The following is a 17,741-nucleotide window of genomic DNA, read 5'->3' on the forward strand; positions in this document are numbered from 1 at the left end:
CAGAGGACTCTGGTGGGCCACAGACCATAGGGTAACAAAGCGTCTAACACTACTGAAGCTATTTAGCACCCAGGCACGAAGGGCTATTACTCAGGTGGAGAAGGCTGGGAATGGACTTGCAGGTAAATCAGCACAAGCAAAGGCACTGAGTGATGAAACAACGTGGAATCTGCCAGAACCGCGAGAATTTTGGCCATCGAGTATAAAGGGCAATATGAGAGTATCAAGGAATACAGCGATAGAGGTGGCTGGTGCTAGGTTATGGGGAAGGGCCATTCCCAAAAGCTTTAATTATGCTCTTTAGGGAATAGGGAACCGTTGAAAGTTGAGTGTAGGTTTTTGTGATCTTATTTGTGTTTAGGTAAGTGACTGGTTTGCAGTATAAAGGATACAGCCAGAATAAAGCAATCTAGGTGAGAGGTAACAAAGAATTAAACTGGGGCAACAAGAGTAAGAGATTGAGAAAGCAAAATCAATCCTGCTAATAATTAGACTGTGGTTTACACACATAAGACCAAGAAAAAACCTTTCTCCCAAGGACACGTTGCAATTGCAAAAGGATTAACAACCCCCTTCTTTTATTTTATTTTATTTATTTATTTATTTATTTATTAGTTGGAGGCTAATTACTTTACATCATTACAGTAGTTTTTGTCATACATTGAAATGAATTAGCCATGGATTTACATGTATTCCCCATCCCGGTCCCCCCTCCCACCTCCCTCTCCACCCGATCCCTCTGGGTCTTCCCAGTGCACCAGGCCCGAGCACTTGTCTCATGCACCCAAAACCTGGGCTGGTGATCTGTTTCACCCTAGATAATATACATGTTTCAATGCTGTTCTCTTGAAACATCCCACCCTCGCCTTCTCCCAGAGTCCACAAGTCTGTTCTATACATCTGAGTCTCTTTTTCTGTTTTGCATATAGGGTTATCGTTACCATCTTTCTAAATTCCATATATGTGTGTTAGTATACTGTAATGGTCTTTATCTTTCTGGCTTACTTCGTTCTGTATAATGGGCTCCAGTTTCATCCATCTCATTAGAACTGATTCAAATGAATTCTTTTTAATGGCTGAGTAATATTCCATGGTGTACATGTACCACAGCTTCCTCATCCATTCGTCTGCTGATGGGCATCTAGGTTGCTTCCATGTCCTGGCTATTATAAATGACCCCCTTCTTTTAATAATTGCATAACTTCCTTCCTGGCTTGTCTTTGTTTCTCTCTCATCCAAGTCAGAATTACTGAGATACCCAATTACTAAGCTGCCTGTTTCCTTAGTCCCTCCCTGAAATCATTCAGAAGAAGCCCAAACTCTTCATAAACTCTGCCTTACTCTTTCTTACAAAGACACTTGCAGTAACAAGTCTCCAAGGTGACCTTGTTCAGCTCAGTAATTAGGAACATAGACTTTGGAGTTGGATGGACTGGGAAACTCAAGCCTTGACTGTCTGATCTTTTTTTTTTTGGCTGAGTCCTAACCAGTAGACTCCCAGGGAACTCCCAGTTCCTAATGTTTAGTCCTCAGTTTTCTCATCTGTAAAAATCAGGGAAATGCTATATGTTGGCATAGTGCCTGGTGATAATTAGTGTCCCAAAAACATTAGTTGTTATTAACAGCAGCAGTAGCTTGAAAACTTGCCAACACCCTCAAGAGTGGATTAAATACTTGTCCTATGGGTGCTCCTTGCACAAATATTTCACCTTTTATAACACCTATCACACTATTTTGTACATTGTTGCTTCCATAAGACTTCATCTGCACTATGTCTTAAACTTCTTGAAGGTGCAGATTTGGCAGTTAAAGCCTCTAACTAGAAAATTCCTTGGATGGCACAAAATATAACTGTGCAGATCTCCAATTTTGCTGGTTTCTGTGACCAAGAATTATGCTGAGAATTGCCATTCTGAAAACATCAGTGTTTGGGTTGCTGTAACATTTCTTATGAATCAGACCAGACTCTCATGTCAGAATAATTAAAGATGTCTTCTAGGAAGATACTCCTAATTTAAAAGGATACAGATTTAGATTTTATTCTATTATGATTTAGAAGTGAATGTAAATCTTCATTTATAGGAGTTAGATATTTATCATCAACAATTAACTGCTGAATTCATTTTCATGAATAAATTTAAATTGCTCAATTAATTTCATTACAGAAGTTACTCTAAAAGCCAGTTTCATTTCCAAACTATAGTTCCCATCATTTGATAAATCATAAGATAAAAATAAGATATGTAAAAATGTAATGCAAAGATATAGCCTACTATGATATTCTGATAAATAAAACAAATTTATATTTATTCTGCAATGTAACATGTATTTTCTATTTTTCTTGGTGCCTGAAATACAACTTCTACTTATTCTCAAGTATACCTGTTTTGGTTTATCCCTTCTCTATGGGAAAAAGCCTAAATTTTTGTCTTAAATTGTCAGTAGGAAATAGCTGATTATTCTTAAAAAGTTAAAGAAAATATTTTACTTTATATTTAAAGTATTTCACATTTATAGATACATAAATGATGTAATAGATAATGCTGTTACAAAGAATGCTATTATTAAATGAGTCTTAATTATTATAAAATGACAAAAGAATGATCCATAATTATATTTTTTTTCATTTATAGCAAGCATAAAGGGAGAGCAAGGAAAAAATGTTTACTCTTTGCCAGGTTGGGAGTCTTTCAATTAATTTGGCTTTTTTATTGCTCTTGTAGGACAGTAATACTGGGACTCACTGAATGGTCAATGCAGGAATTCTCATGAAAGAACATTTCTTGCCTACCATTAATTTCATTATTAAATCACCAGATTTATTCAAAGACATACAGTGGAGTCTCAAGTCCTCTTCAGCACTCATTGCTATGCCAAAGGCTTTATATATTTTCCAAATTACAGTTATCACTAAAAATAGCAAGATAAAATATTTATAAATGCACATTAATATAAAAATACTTACAAATCTATATATGTACAGCTGATTAAAAAAGTTTTCTTTGGAGGAAGGAGCTATCTAGTGGTAGTTATTCTTTATTCAGTTCTTTATTCAATCAGTTCTTATTCAGTTATTAGTGAATAAAGTTATTCTTTATTCATTCTTACTGATTCTTTTGTCTAGTGATAAGCTCAGAGCAACACAACAGTTAGAATGGTGGCAGATGGTAACCCCACTTAGAACCCAAACCACAGTACCACTTTTGAAGAGTAGGTTGAATTTGAAAAGCAGGAATCCAAATGTATATAGGGACAAGTGTCTTAGTCTGTTCAGGCTGCCATAATAATATACCACAGACTGGATGGCTTATAAATAACAAGATTTATTTCTTACAGTTCTAGAGGCCAGGAAGTCCAAAATCAAGGTGGTGGCAGATGGCATATTTGGTGTCTGGTGAGTACTTCCTTACTAATTCATAGGCGACCATCTTCTTTCTGTGTCCTCACATGGTGGAAGGGCTGAGAGAGCTCTCTAGGGTCCCTTTTATAAGATCACTAACTCCATCATGAGGGCTCCAACCTCATGACCTAGTTATTTCCCAAAGGCTCCACCTTCTGATGGCATCACATTGGGAGTTAGGTTTCCAACGTATGAATTTTGAGGGGACACAAACATTCAATTCCTAACAACAAAAATGCAGTACTATTTATAGGTGAAGTAGCCAGTATTGTTAATATGTACTAATTAGATGCCAAAATTGAGCTTATTCACTTAATTGAACTGTATCTATTTTGATCAGTAAAATTTGATATGAAAGAACTTAAAGTTGAATTGAAAATACAGAATAAAAAAAAAGGCAGAATAGTTATTCTGTCTTAGTCTACTTAAGAATAACTTATTCTACTTGTTATTATTCTACTTAAGTTACTTATTATACTTAAGAATAACTTATTCTACTTTAATTTATAGAATTATTAATAGAATTCTAATTAATAGAATAGAATTAGAATAATTAGAATTCTATTCTAATTATAATTCTATTCTAAATTCTAATAATAGAATTAATAGAATTCTAATTATTCTAATTAATAGAATAAGAATAACTTATTCTACTTAAGTTATTCAACTTAAGTAGAATAGTTATCAAAAGTTGAGTCTTCTAGTGAATAGAAAAATACCTAAAGTGATTACAGTACTGTGTTTTTGCTAATATTGTGCCAAAAGAATGTGTTCCCCCTGCCCCATCCCCCTACACTGCCACCCCCCACTCTCCTATGATCAAGAGAAGGGCATCTTCCTAAACATTTTTGAGGTGGAAGCCTGGTTTTAGAATAACCAACCTTACCGTAACCCATGTAGCCCTGGGAAAGGAGAAAGGGGCTGGCAGCTTGCCCTATTGGTGAAGTCAGCAGATTGTGCACTGGTTCCATAGAAATTGGTAAACTGAGGAGCACTGGATGGATCTTTCCATTCCTGCTTCTCTAGTAAATCCCTCATGAGTTTTCCAGTCATTTTTTGATCTGCATGTTGTCTCACTAATTTTACAAACATCTTACATACTCAAAGAAACTAATAGGAACAAAAAGTCACTTAACAAATATTAACATTGTAAAGAAAGGGTTTTATTATAGTATGTAATGAAAATGAGCAGCAATTGTAATACAAAGCAGGACATGGTTGAGAGTGAAAGAGGGTACTGTTAAAAACTACACCAGAACACTAGATGTAAGTTAATCAAGGGTGGCTAACCTGGACACACCTTATGAATATCTTCTGTATCTCTAAGATGGAAGGGCAGGTCGGGCATTCTGTGCATTGGTTCTCACTCCAATTTAGAAGACTCACTGCAATAGAATTTTACACTAAGAATTTGCTAGAAGGGAAGCCTGTGCCCTGGAAGATGCATATCTCATGTGTGTACCTGTTAAAGATAAACTATGGTTTGCAATGGCTTCCCAGGTGGTTCAGTGGATAAAGAATCCACTTGCAATGCAGGAGACACAGGAGATGTGGGTTCGATCCCTGGGTCGGGAAGATCCCCTGGAGGAGGGCATGGCAACCCACTCCAGTATTCTTGCCTGGAGAATTCCATGAACAGAGGAGCCTGGTGGGCTACAGTCCATAGGGTCGCAAAGAGTTGGACACAACTAAAGTGAGCATGCACACAGGCATGGTTTAAAACAGATAAGAATAAAGTTAACATAGCTTTTCCCCCATATTAATCTTGTAAAGAATTTTATTCATTTCCTAGAGCATGTATGCTTCCATTTTCCAGAGAAAGCATGCACTGTAGAAGCAATGCCTTCACCCTGTTCCTTTTTTAAGAGCAGAGATATGCCCCTAAACTTAAACATACAACTCCAACCCTATTTTTTTTCCCTACTGAATTTATTAGTTACTTTTACTTGTGGTAAAATACACATTAAAATGAAATTTACCATCTTAACCTTCTTCATTGTATAGTTCAGTAGTGTTAAGTATATTCATCCAACCTTATCCTACAGATTGGATGACTAGCATACTAGTGAAACAAATATACTAGTAAATGCAGTATTGAGTTTGAATACAGGCTTATAGGCAGTTAGAAACATTCCACATATTTACAAGGAAGGGTGACTCTGGATTGGATTCCTCACAGTATGTAGAATTATCTAGGTTTTACCCATCTGACAAGTTTCTTTCACTTTATTATAGCAAAAGTCTTCTAAACCACTGTATAACTTAGGACATTTATGTTATCTCCTACCTTGCACAGAACCTCAACTAATGAAATAAAATACAGTTCAGATAGTTTTAAAGGGAAGTCAAGACAGTTTTTTAATTGTGGGAAATATTGTATTCTATGAATCAGTGTAACATACAATGCAAAATAATACTGTAAACCATAAACTATTATATTACTAGTCTTTTGAAAAATATTTCTGTAAATAGATCATGAAAGAATTTTAAGTTCTAGACACTTAAAGCATTTTCTTTAAAATGTTCTGCATATGCTTTCTTTTTTTTTTGAGATAAACATATTTGTGGTTATATTTTCCTCAAAATGCATATGCTTTCTATATGATCAAGCCTTTAAGTAGAACATCTGGCTTTCAGAAATTCAAAAGGATTTCCATATATAAGTATACACTTGTGTTTTTAGGATTACAAGATATTTTTTCTATATTATTAATTGACAGTAAGTAATCATATCATGTGTTAGTAATGACAACTAAGAGTTGAGGCATATACCCACTGAGAAGGCCTTATAAAAGAATACACATTTGTGTTTTAAAATCAGATATACCTAAAACATAGCCAATGTTCAACCAAGAAGTGCCAGTCTGGGTCCTGTGGCTGTTTGTGAAAACCCTGCATTCTGGATGGTCAGTGTCTGTGCCTTACCAGTTGTTAAATCTTTTGATTCTCATTCCTATTTATAACTCTATAGAATCACCAATTGATAAACATAAAAAGATAGCTCCAAAATGTTGCATGTAAAAAGATATTACAGTTACCAACAGGCTGCTATAAGAGAAACTTGTATCTCTTACTGGTACTTCAGTGATAAACATCAGTAGCAATAAAAGTAAAAATTTGTTTACTAAAGAGCTTCCCTCAAAGACTAAGGAATACTGCCATACAAATAAAGGCTCGTTTATAATTATTAAATGCAGGCATTTAGAAGAGTCTAGTTAACAATATTTAAAGAAGTAGTATATATTTAAGCAAGATAACTACCTAGATAATGGCATCTTAGGGAGTCACTTGGCTGGTGGAAGGCTTGGGTTTTGCTTGTATGTTCAGCACATAGTCATGACGGAAGGATGAGCGGACAGTGCGGTTCATTAGGGGCTGAAGGGGGCGGAAGTTGTCCACCATCCTTTTCTCTTTCTCCCCTTCAGAAGTGAAGAGCAGGGTTCGAAATTGCTCAAGCTAGAAACGGAAATAGGAAGCATAAATATTTTCCAGTAGAAAGATAGCTTTACTTCATGAATAAATTACTTTCATTTTTACTACTTTCATTTTAAACTTGTATATATTTATATAGCTAAAAGAACAGAAGGATTTATGTGCATCTGTATAAATAAAAGACCAGAAGGATTTATCCAAACAATGATTAACACTTAGTGGTAAGATTATAGGCAACTAGGATTATTGATGACAGCTAATATTTTTTCTTACTGAATTTTCTGTGTTGAAATTTCATTTGAAAAATTCTCACATGGGCCACTGACCCTCTGGTTTATTTTGTTTATTTATTTTTCAGTGTTATATCAATTTTTAAATATGAAGGATAGTAATAGACTAAATGCATAGGCCCCCAAGACCAGTCTTATGAGCAAACTCTATATTGTCATTTATTTATGATGGTTTCCACTACACAACTTTTTTTTTCTTTAAATTATGTTGTCTACTAGTTGCTATCTCTGTGACTTCTGGTTTCGATACATAGTTAGAAAAACTTCCTCCATTTGGATGTATGAAAAGATTTTCCTAGGCTTATCCTAGTACTTTTATGGCAGTATTTTTAACACTTAATATGTCTGGAATATATTCTTGTCTAAGGTTTGAATGGTTGATTCAACTTTTTGTCCCCAAGTGTCTGCTCAATTGTCCCCGTTGATCTTACTGAATAATCTCATCTTTCTCCCCTACTGAGCTGAGATGCAACCTTTATCATAAACTAAATTCTCATATCTACTTGGACATATTTCTGAATCTACATTTTTCACCCTATGATTGATCTCTTTATTTGTGTACCAGCACAACACTATTTGGGTTTCCTCAGTGGTGAAGAATCTGCCTGCCAATGCAGGAGGAGACACAGGATTCAATCCCTGGGTTGGGAAGATCCCCTGGAGGAGGAAATATGGCAACCCACTCCAGTATTCTTGCCTGGGAAATTCCATGGACAGAGGAGCCTGGTGGGCTATAGTCCATGGAGTCACAAAGAGTCAGACATGACTGAGTGACTGAGCACACAACACTATTTAACTATTGAGGCTTTGTAACTTGGTTGATTTAATCATCTTTCATTTTCTCTTTCACAATTTTCCCTGGCTATTTATTTATACTTTTTTTTTTCCACATGAGGCCAGAAGTAGCCTATTTTTAAATCCTATTGGTATATTTATTGGGATTATATCAAATTTATTGAGAATAAACAATTCATGGACAATAACAACTTAAGGAGAATTGACATCACAGGTATCTTTATGATGTCTTCCTATTCAATCACATGGAAGTAATTTTTTATCAGTTCAAGTCTATTGTGTCTTTCAGGAGTATTTTAAGTTTTCTTGTTAAGCTGATTTCAAGATATTTTGTAATTTTTCTTTCCATTATAAATAGCATTCTTTCTTCCATTATATCTTTTAACTGACTATGATTTCTGCATATCAAAGGTATTGATTTCTAGAAATTAATATTGTACTCTACTAATTACTGAATTATTGTATTTTTGTAATAGTTCCTTTTATTGTTTCTCTAATTTATTTTTTCATGTCTAATTACACTACTTCCAGAATAAAACTTAATTTAAAATTTAATATAGTTATATTCTTTTCCATATTAAGCATCCTACTTACTTTAGAACTGAGATCAATCTATATTATCAAATTAGGGAAGTCTCCATACATTCCTATTTTATTGAAAATTAAAAAGAAAAACATGAATGTTGAATTTTGCTAGTGCATTTAAGAATCTATGGAAATGATTATAATTTTTATATTTAGGTTCATTGATATGATAAATAATATTCCTAGTATTGAACCATCCTTGCATTACTGGAATAAATACTACTTGAACAGAGTATAATATATATTTCTTTTAGCACACTGCTGGATTCTGTTTCTGAAATACTATTTTAGTTTTTTTTTTTTAACCACAACCTTTGTGTGATGTGCAGGATCCTCGTTCCCCGACCAGGGATCAAACCTGAGTCCCTTGCATTGAGGGTGTGGAGTCTTCACCACTAAACGACCAAGGAAGTCCCTATTTTAGCTTTTTAAAAAATATATTCTTCAGAGGTATCAGTCTGTAAAAAAAAATTTTTTTTTTGGTCCTATCTTTGGTGGATGTTGGTGTCAGTTATCCTGGCTTCGTAAAAAAGGTTTTGGGACTTTTGTTCTTGTGAAAATGCTTTGTGATTAATTAAAATCCCATAAAGCAAGCATAAGCAAATACTACTGCAGTTCACTTATATTATGAATTAAATAGGATTTGTGTGTTAGCATAGTAATTAACACCTATTTAGTTTCTAGGAAAAATAAACTTCAGGGTCAAAACAACTGACTTAAAATTTCTGGACACATGCTGTTGGCTTCTGTTTTTATCCTGAGGTTCCATAGCAAAATTCCCTTAAAGATTTTAAAGAGTTTCAAGCACATCCACTTTCAGCCTTCATTCTTCCCTTTAAAAGGGTCTTGTTTACATAAAGATTCATATTTACATATAAAATATACAATACATAAAACACATGTAATTGTCAAATATGGAAGTAAAAAGCTTGTTTCCTAAGTTTTAACTCTTCTCTCTAGTTAATTTGAAGCATTCCCTAATTCATATCAAAAGTAACACAAGATGTTAGCACATTTTAATAAAAATATATAAGCATTACAAGATAGTAAAAACTGATGCCAAAGTTTGAGCTTGACCTTGTTTTAAAGACACAGACTAGAATTTCTTTACATAGAAATGTGGAAAGAACATACCTGATCATGATCAACCTCTACAGGCTGCTTTTTAATGATCCAAGTGACAGACTCAGACAGTGGCGGTGTAGTCAGGGACCCCGAGTAGGTCCAGTAATCTGGGCAAGTAGGCATCAGACAGGAAGGGTCGAATGACCCAAATTCTGCAAGTGTGTCCTAGCCAAGAGAAGGAGTCATTGAGTCATCCTTTCATGGTGAAAACCACTCAGGAATCATATGATGTGGTGATGATGCTAGGGGAGTTTGAGGACCTGCAGTGGTCCAGATGAGCTCCAGCTACCTCTGGTCATCTTAAGACAAAATCACACTCTTGCTTTGTTCTTACAATTAGCCATGTATTTCTGATAGCCCTCAGTGGGAACAAAGCAAAAGCCATTTTCTCCCTCAGTTCTAGTGGGGTTAGCACAGGCTGGCTCCCCTGAACTCTTTGAGAGGCATTAGGTAGTAGCTGGTGCATAAACATGGAGGCTTTTCATTTTCAAGAGAGACTAAAAGAATTCACCTTTCTAAAATGGAATGCATTAGAAGGAGACAGGATCCTGGATTGAGAATGGGAGAGGGAGGGATGGGGAGAGGGGAAGGAGGGCAGAAGAGTAGGAGAGAGAGATAGAGGAAGAGGAAAAAGAGGGAAATGGAGAGGGAAGGAGTGGGAAGGAGGTGGGGGAGAGAGACAGAGACAGGGATGGGGAGGGAAGAGAGAGAGAATAGACTTTCAGAGAGTAGCCCCATCTGGGATTCTGAATACTGAACAATTAATCTTTGGGGCACACAGAAATATCCACCCCGAAGAATGTGGTAATTGTTCTGTAAGACTGGACAAACTAAGTTTCTATCAAACTTTGCTCCCCGTCTGTGGGAGGGTAGCTAGACTCCAGAAGGCTGCCCTGAGTCCTTTGCCCAAGGACTGAGGAGGAGCAGGGGTTGGGGACGAGAAGGGGACTCATTATGTTCCTGAGTCCGAGTCCCTGAGTGCGCAGTGGCATGGCAGCCAAAGCAGAGCCGTCCGTGCCCACCGACAGGATCACTTCTGCCCCCTACAGTGTCCCAGGGCCAGGGGCTCTCTCAACAGAAGCATCATAAATGGCAAGTTGTCTTAAGGGGTGACTTTCAAAGAGAACCTCAGTTACACTGAGGCGAGTTACATTTCCCAATTCAAAATGGCCTGTTATTGTCTCCACTCAGAGATTGAAATATAAACTATATCTCAAGTGATCTAGAGGGGAAAAAATTACCTTGTGCTTAATTGATGGCAAAATATTCACCAGTTTCTGTAGCTCTTTGTGATGCTTGCCTAGCTAAAGAAACAATGAGAAAAAAACTAAAAAAAAAATAGACATCTCACTTTTGAAACTGCAACAGAATATAAATTAAAATTAACCACCTGGTGATTATATAAAAACAAACCAACCATACTACTTAAGCTACATTTAAACTGGTAATTTAGAATGTTTTAAACATCACTGAATTCAATTAGACACAGAACAACTGAGCAGGCTGTTTGCTGACAGGGTCAGCATGCCTATAGGCGAAGATGCCCTGCTCCATTTAAGCATCATTTCTTTAATTAAAATTAAAAATTGTTCCACAAAGTAGCCACAGTTCTTTTTTTTAAGTGGTCACATTTCCAGTGCTCAGTTGCCACAGGTGGCTTGTGACTACTGTACTGGACTGTGCATTTCTATACCATTTGAAATATATTCACAACAACCTTGTATTTTAAACATTATTTTTATCTCAATATTTTTAGAACTTAAAATTGCAGTGTTGTATTTTTTCATCCTAGGATACAATATATCATTTAAAGCTAGTAAGATTTTATTTTACCTTTAAAAATACTCCTATCACAGCCAAACCATTTTCTTCCAGTGCTGCATCCTCAAAGTTTTCAAACTTGACCGCATTCCAATGCACCAAGTGCAGCTGAAACACCATTAAAAGACGGTTTTACACATGATCATGTAGGATTGCTCAAAAACAGCCTTATTCACATATGATATTTACTGTGCTTCCTCACCCAAAATAAAGCCACTGAGAAAAGCATATGACAATATGGTGCAAAATAAGACAGAATTAAAGAACAGGAAGAAATATATGCAGGGGCAGTAATTAATACTACTTTGGAATAGGATTTATTTGGGGTGAAAATTTTGTATACACATATATATGTATATATCTATCTCCAAGTGAATAACATTTCAGTGAGGGAGTAACATTTGTCCATTCCCGTCCTGATTTGCATGAAACACTCATATATAAAATCCATTTGCATCTAAAGGAGAGATGTTTATGTTGAGAGAAATAGATTCTCCCTATGTGAACTAGGAGTTTAGGACAAATTTGTTCGAGGCATAACCACTTAAAATGTGTTTCTTTTTAAGGTAACATTTAAAACTAAATTAGGTGGAAAGTTGTTAAGAAGAAATTCTATGTATTTTGGCCCCTTTTATTTCCCTACAAATAATTCCTTGTCCATCATTCATGAATCCTCACCCTGCCTCCCAAGTGACACTCTCAAGGTCATGCTTAACTTTTTCCTCTCCTTTCCTGAAGAGGACCCTGCCTCCAAGTCATTTTGCTTTAATTTCAAAAGTGCTTGTTAAGTCATATTCTTTTTCTTTATTTCTATTGCCACCACTTTCATTTAGGCTCCCACCATCTCTCACTTGGGTTGATTTGACCTGGTGGCCCTGCACTGTTGCCTGTGTTATTAATTTAGGCTATCGTGTGAGCCTAGCTTAGAATTCTAGAAAAATACTGTTTCGGGATCTTAAGGTTGATTTCTGTCATATTATTTGAAATGAGGGCAGTTATCATTTTTACATGTTTAAACTGGGAATCATCAAATATGCCCCTGAGAGAGTTAGCATTTATAGGAATTACCTGATTCTTCCTGATAATTTCTTAGAACTGGAAACTCAGAACTATTCCTTCTTCTCCACTGTTGTCACTGTTCCCAAACTTCTCAACTTACCTCTGCTGGGTAACATTTGCTGTCCACGGTATGCTCAGAGCCCCAGGCATCAATGGCCCCCCAGTGAAAATGGAACTGCTTTAATCGGTAGTTGTGTTCCAGGGGTCCTCCCTCGATCACTGAAATGGCATATCCAACAATTCAGGGGATTTGATGTTTTTGATGTCGTGGAGAAATGCAGGGGAAAAGTAGACTCTGTGGGTGGACTTTCTCATGAACTGTCTTAAATGGAGCACACTGTATTATATACCAGTGTTTATAAACTTGATTTCCATGCAGTTAATACATGTGTAAGGGCAAGACCTGCATTCAGAATGACACCAGGATTTAACTATACTCCAAGCTGCACACAGTTGTTAAAGGCCAATTCTTGCCTTAGTTCTATGGTCTATATTTACTATGCCCAGTGTTTTTTATGCACAATAAAATGCAAACTTCTCTCAGCATATTTATCTAACACAGTCTTATAAAACTGAAATAAGGGTACAAAAGATACTTTCTTTTTTATGCACCATCACTTTGCTTTTCAATTTTTGATGATAACAGTGTTTCTTTTCCTTACATTGAAATGGAAAAGTAAATTTGCAAGTCAAAAATTATCACCTATCTCCCTTTGGACAGAGTGAACAATGTGAGTCATCCCCATACTTTACTTTCTGGAACTACTGAAATCAGTACATTATAGGGGAAATGTTCAGATATGAGTTTTAAAAGTCATCCTTCCTCAGGCTTTGGGTTGTGCAATTTTTTTTTTTTTTGCTTGCATTTGCTGAAACTGTTAGTTCCTCATTTCTGGCATCTGAGCAGACCCTGGCGATGTCTGTTCATGGTTAAACCATACAGCAACAGGAAACCCAAACCTTCCATCTCATCCATACTAATTATTTTAGAGTTTATTGCCTCATTAGTTGAATTTTATGTATGCAAATGATTGAGTACAGTCATTCAGAGGTCCAAATACACTGGCTATGTCATGTAGTGGTCTACTGTTTATCTTACTGGCTTTCATAAATGTTTTACATAACTTCCTTTTTTGAAAAAAGAAAGTTAAAAAAAGGAGTTTTGTAAGGGTGAGCAAAGACACCAATGACTACTTTTCTTTGAAGGCTAGAAGAAGTGCAGAGAATAATACCACATGATGCACTGAATTAATAAGAGGATGATACTAAAGTGTAGTGAAATAGACATAAAATTGTATTCTAAAAAATTCTTATTTTTCTATACCAGCTCCATATTGTGAGCATGAGTTTGGCAAATGTTCAGTCTAATCTGTTGGGTGAAACTGAAGTTCTGCCCAGTCACATGTGGAATCTTCCCAGACCGGAGATTGAACCCATGTCCCCTGCACTGGCAGGCAGATTCTTAATGACCGGCCCACCAGGGAAGTTCTAACATATACTTTTAACTTTATTCATTAACACTGTCATGGATGCATTTCTTCACCTTCAGGAGAGAAAATCAAAGTTTGTCAATCTTAGCTCTATTGATTTTTTTTTTGCAGTAAAGAATGATTTAGGCCTAATAAAAATCAAATTTAATTACTGTATCAGTATTGGTAATAGAAAGAAACAAATGCACTCCAGTGAGTGCATCTATTGATATTTGAAGCTGGATAACTCTTCATAAATGCCGGTAATTGTGGCCTCGACCCACGAGATGCCAATAGCACACTCCTCCCAATGTGACAACCAAAATGCCTATAGATGTTGCCGTGTCCCTAGTCCCTGGGGAGGGAGGGGTAGCAAAACTGTCAGTGGCTGAGAACCATTCCTTAAGATGGATCATGTGCTTAGTCGCTCAGTCATGTCTGACTCTTTGTGACCCCACAGACTGTAGCCCACCAGGCTCCTCTGTCCATGGGATTCTCCAGGCAAGAATACTGGAGTGGGTTGCCATTTCCTCCTCCAGGGGATCTTCCTGACCCAGGGATCAAACCTGTGTCTCCTGCACTGCAGGCAGATTCTTTACCTGCTGAGCCATGGATCAATTGTTGCTTAAGATATATTATTTAAAGTAACACTTATTTCAGACAAATATATTTGATACTATCAAATTCAGTTTGAAAAAAGAATACTGCATAGAATTAATCACATGGTTTTCAACAGACACTAAAAGTTTCAGGTAAACTTTGAAGTCATTAGATTAGTTTATATCTGGGTAGGCTGAAAAAAAGATTTAAAAGCAATATAATATTTGAATTTTAAAATCTCTTTTAAATTGTGCTTCATTTACAATAGGTGATATTGTTTAACAAAATTAACAGAACATGAGTTTCCATTTTTCTTACATATCATTGGTCTCTTAACTAGTTTAGACTGTAACCTCATGCACACATGAATATGCTTTTTGCCCCATTTCAATGGTATTATAGTCTCATAAGTTAGATCTACTTAAATAACATTACAATCTAAATAAAAGTGTCTTATAAAGTCAACAAGTGGAGAAAATTTGTACCTATGCAATACACATATGCAAAAGAAATTTCTAGCAAGGGTTTAATTTCAAAGCCTATCTTTTTATCACTTACAAATTCTCTCTATAGAGATATTTGCGCACTAATGAAAAATACTACAGATACTAGAGAAAAACATTCATGAAAAAGAGAAGGGGCTTCTTCCACACATTACAAAAGTAAGCCCAATGAGTCCCATACCACTGATACCAAAAGGGTTCCCGGGGCTGTGCGATGTGGCCTATGCTGACATGAAGCTGTCCCTTTAACTCCAGATGAGACCACGGGTCTTGCTCTCACCTGATTTATCTGCAGAATCTTCAAATTCCACGAGGAAAGAGTACCCGTTATTCCAGACGTGGAGGCAGGTGGTCGGGTCATAAGAGACAGTGAGCGGCTGTAAGCCAATATCGTAGACACTGTCCCTCCACCGGACGTTGATGGGCGACTGGCGCTCACCAGCCGGGAAAAGGTCCACTTTCTCCCAGAGAGGGTGCACTAGGAGAAAGCACATCAGGGCTGTCCTCGAGAGGCCCACTAGCTGGAATCCTCACTGCGGGGATCATATGGGCCCACGTAGGTGTGTCCTCTGAGTTCACCTCCTGGGGGAGCCAGCTGTGAGGATTAGGCAGACATCCTGCAAAGCCTGGCCAGACGTTAGCATTGCTAAGTTCCCTGGAGTCCTGTCTGTCACACGTGTAGCTCTGACGCTATAACTTCAGGTGTACACGCACACACTGTCTCACACGGCATCACCGCTGCTGATTTTTCTACCAGAGTCAAGCGCCAGGTCTTTGTGGCAAGTTCCTGATAAATCTCAGCAAATTTCTTATAACAAAGAGAGCTATGGACACATGACGGACAGACTCCACGTGTATAATTCGGGTTGTCCAGGTCTCTGCCCTTTAGAAGCAGCATGGATGGCCAGAACCAAGACCAACAGGAAAACCAGACAAAATATGAATCGAGATAAATCGTGACCAATGCCCTTCTGAACCTCACCCCACTGCTGACAATGAGCCTGAGGATTTGAGAAAGTGACAAGGCAGCTGCTGCCCAGTCAAACCCCTCTGTGCATGGCAGGGTCACTGGTACTCCACTTGTTAGAAAAAAACAAGCCTGCCTCTGGTTTCCTCTTAGACGGGAGAGGGTTCTCTTCCTGAGGTAGTTGCCCCAAGTGGGATCCTACAAGTGGCCCGCAGTATAGACATGGAGCGTGCCAAGGCAGTTTCTAGACCAGTGATTCTCACAGGAGGGAGCTATGGGGACCCCAGGGGACATTTGGCAAGGTCTGGAGACACTGTCAGTTGTCCAGCTGGAGGAGGGTGCCACTGACATCTAGTGGGTAGAGGCCAGAGATGCAGCTAAACATCCTATATAGTAGCAGGTTGGGCTTTCACAAAAATTATGTGGTCCCAGATATCAGTAATGCCAAAGTTGAGAAATCTTGGTCTAGAGCCAAAAGCAACAGGCAAACTCAGGGTATTCCCTTTCTTCTGCTCAGCTTTTCACATAATACAGATCATCTCTTCCCTAGAGGTCTGAACCCGACGTTTTGGGTTTTCTCCCTCGGTATAAAATGACTTCCGAAGAACAAGAACTTACTTGAGAGGAGAACTTTCTGTTTCAGAAATCTAAAGTGAAAAATGGGGGGAACTGGCACCATATAATCACATTATTATTGGACTGGAATGCAGATTCCTTGCAGGCAGGAGCCATGTCTCCCTGCCCCTTTATTGTGCCCTGTAGCTCCTAATTTGATAAATGCCCTTTAATCTGAGCATGGATAATCCAAATGCTATTGTTGGGTTAAAAAGCTGTATTTGGTTAGTTTTTAGTTTGGTAGTTTAAAGCTTCCAGAAACCCCCAGAACAGCCCTGATTCAGTCTTAAAGCTGACCCCCAGCAGAGACCTGACAACATTTCCCCTCTGAGATGCCCAGAGGGAGGCTGAGGCTTTGAGCATTCACACCCTTCAAAACCAGCTGGTGAGGGTCTGTCTCCCATGGAGACTAGGGAAGACAGGAATGATGAGCAGATGCCTAAGACGATGCCCTGTTTCACCTTAAATCGGCCCCCACTTTGTTCAGGAAATGCCTAGAATCTACTCCCTCACCCACACAAACAGCAGCCTGAGGAAACCAGGCCTGTTCTTTCAGTGGCTCTTTTATGGTCATAATGGGCTTCCCAGGTGGCACAGTAGTAAAGAATCCGCCTGCCAATGCAGGAGACACAGAGAGATTCAGGTTTGATCCCTGGGTTGGGAGATCCCCTGGAGTAGGAAATGGCAACCCAGTCCAGTATCTTGCCTGGAGAATTCCATGGATGGAGGAGCCTGGCAGGCTACAGTCATAGGGTCGCAGAGTGTTGGACACGACTGAGCATGCAGGCATGGTCATAACACGCCTATCAATTCACAAGTTTAGCTTCCAGGCTTTCCCCCACTCACCTCCTCCTTTTGGAACCCAACACCCCCCCCCCATCAGGGAGCCCTGGGTCACTGTCCCCTTAGAGAAGCCAGCTTTTGCCCAGGGCTTGTTTTGCCAATGATAAAGTCACATTTTTGTTCTCTTCTCTCTTCCTCTTCCTCCATTCTAACAAAGTACAGATTAAAATGATTTCTTGATGGTTGCTCAGACTTTGCCTCAAAGCAGGAAGATGATTATGTGCTCTGACAATGGAG

The 17,741-nt window shown here is 37.9% G+C and overlaps 1 protein-coding gene across 2 annotated transcripts; it reads right to left on the bottom strand.

Annotated features, from left to right (window-relative positions):
* Positions 1-4,541: 4,541 nt before the first annotated feature.
* CA5B (carbonic anhydrase 5B) lies at positions 4,542-17,286 on the bottom strand. Of its 2 annotated transcripts, XM_070462636.1 has the most exons (7): positions 15,360-17,286; positions 12,608-12,726; positions 11,461-11,556; positions 10,869-10,931; positions 9,637-9,792; positions 6,662-6,856; positions 4,542-5,088 (listed from the first exon to the last, which is right to left on the bottom strand). In XM_070462636.1, the coding sequence occupies exons 1-6, from the start codon at positions 15,571-15,573 to the stop codon at positions 6,677-6,679; spliced, it is 828 nt and encodes a 275-aa protein (XP_070318737.1). In that variant the 5' UTR covers positions 15,574-17,286; the 3' UTR covers positions 4,542-5,088; positions 6,662-6,676. The 2 variants fall into 2 exon arrangements, with proteins under 2 accessions (XP_070318737.1, XP_070318736.1); XM_070462635.1 differs by lacking the exon at positions 4,542-5,088 and having other exon boundaries at positions 5,730-6,856.
* Positions 17,287-17,741: the final 455 nt, after the last annotated feature.

The sequence above is a fragment of the Odocoileus virginianus genome, unplaced genomic scaffold, assembly GCF_023699985.2.
Source record: "Odocoileus virginianus isolate 20LAN1187 ecotype Illinois unplaced genomic scaffold, Ovbor_1.2 Unplaced_Scaffold_6, whole genome shotgun sequence".
Lineage (NCBI taxonomy): Eukaryota > Metazoa > Chordata > Mammalia > Artiodactyla > Cervidae > Odocoileus > Odocoileus virginianus.

What these genes read in the sequence shown, in the direction of transcription:
- CA5B (XM_070462636.1), bottom strand. Translation starts at nt 15,573, where the DNA reads ATGTGCTTTCTCCTAGTGCACCCTCTCTGGGAGAAAGTGGACCTTTTC. An exon ending in TGCCATCAATTAAGCACAAG is followed by an intron (nt 9,793 to 10,868) that starts GTAATTTTTTCC and finishes TCTCTTGGCTAG; the next exon opens with GACACACTTGCAGAATTTGG. An exon ending in TAGAGGTTGATCATGATCAG is followed by an intron (nt 6,857 to 9,636) that starts GTATGTTCTTTC and finishes TTCCGTTTCTAG; the next exon opens with CTTGAGCAATTTCGAACCCT.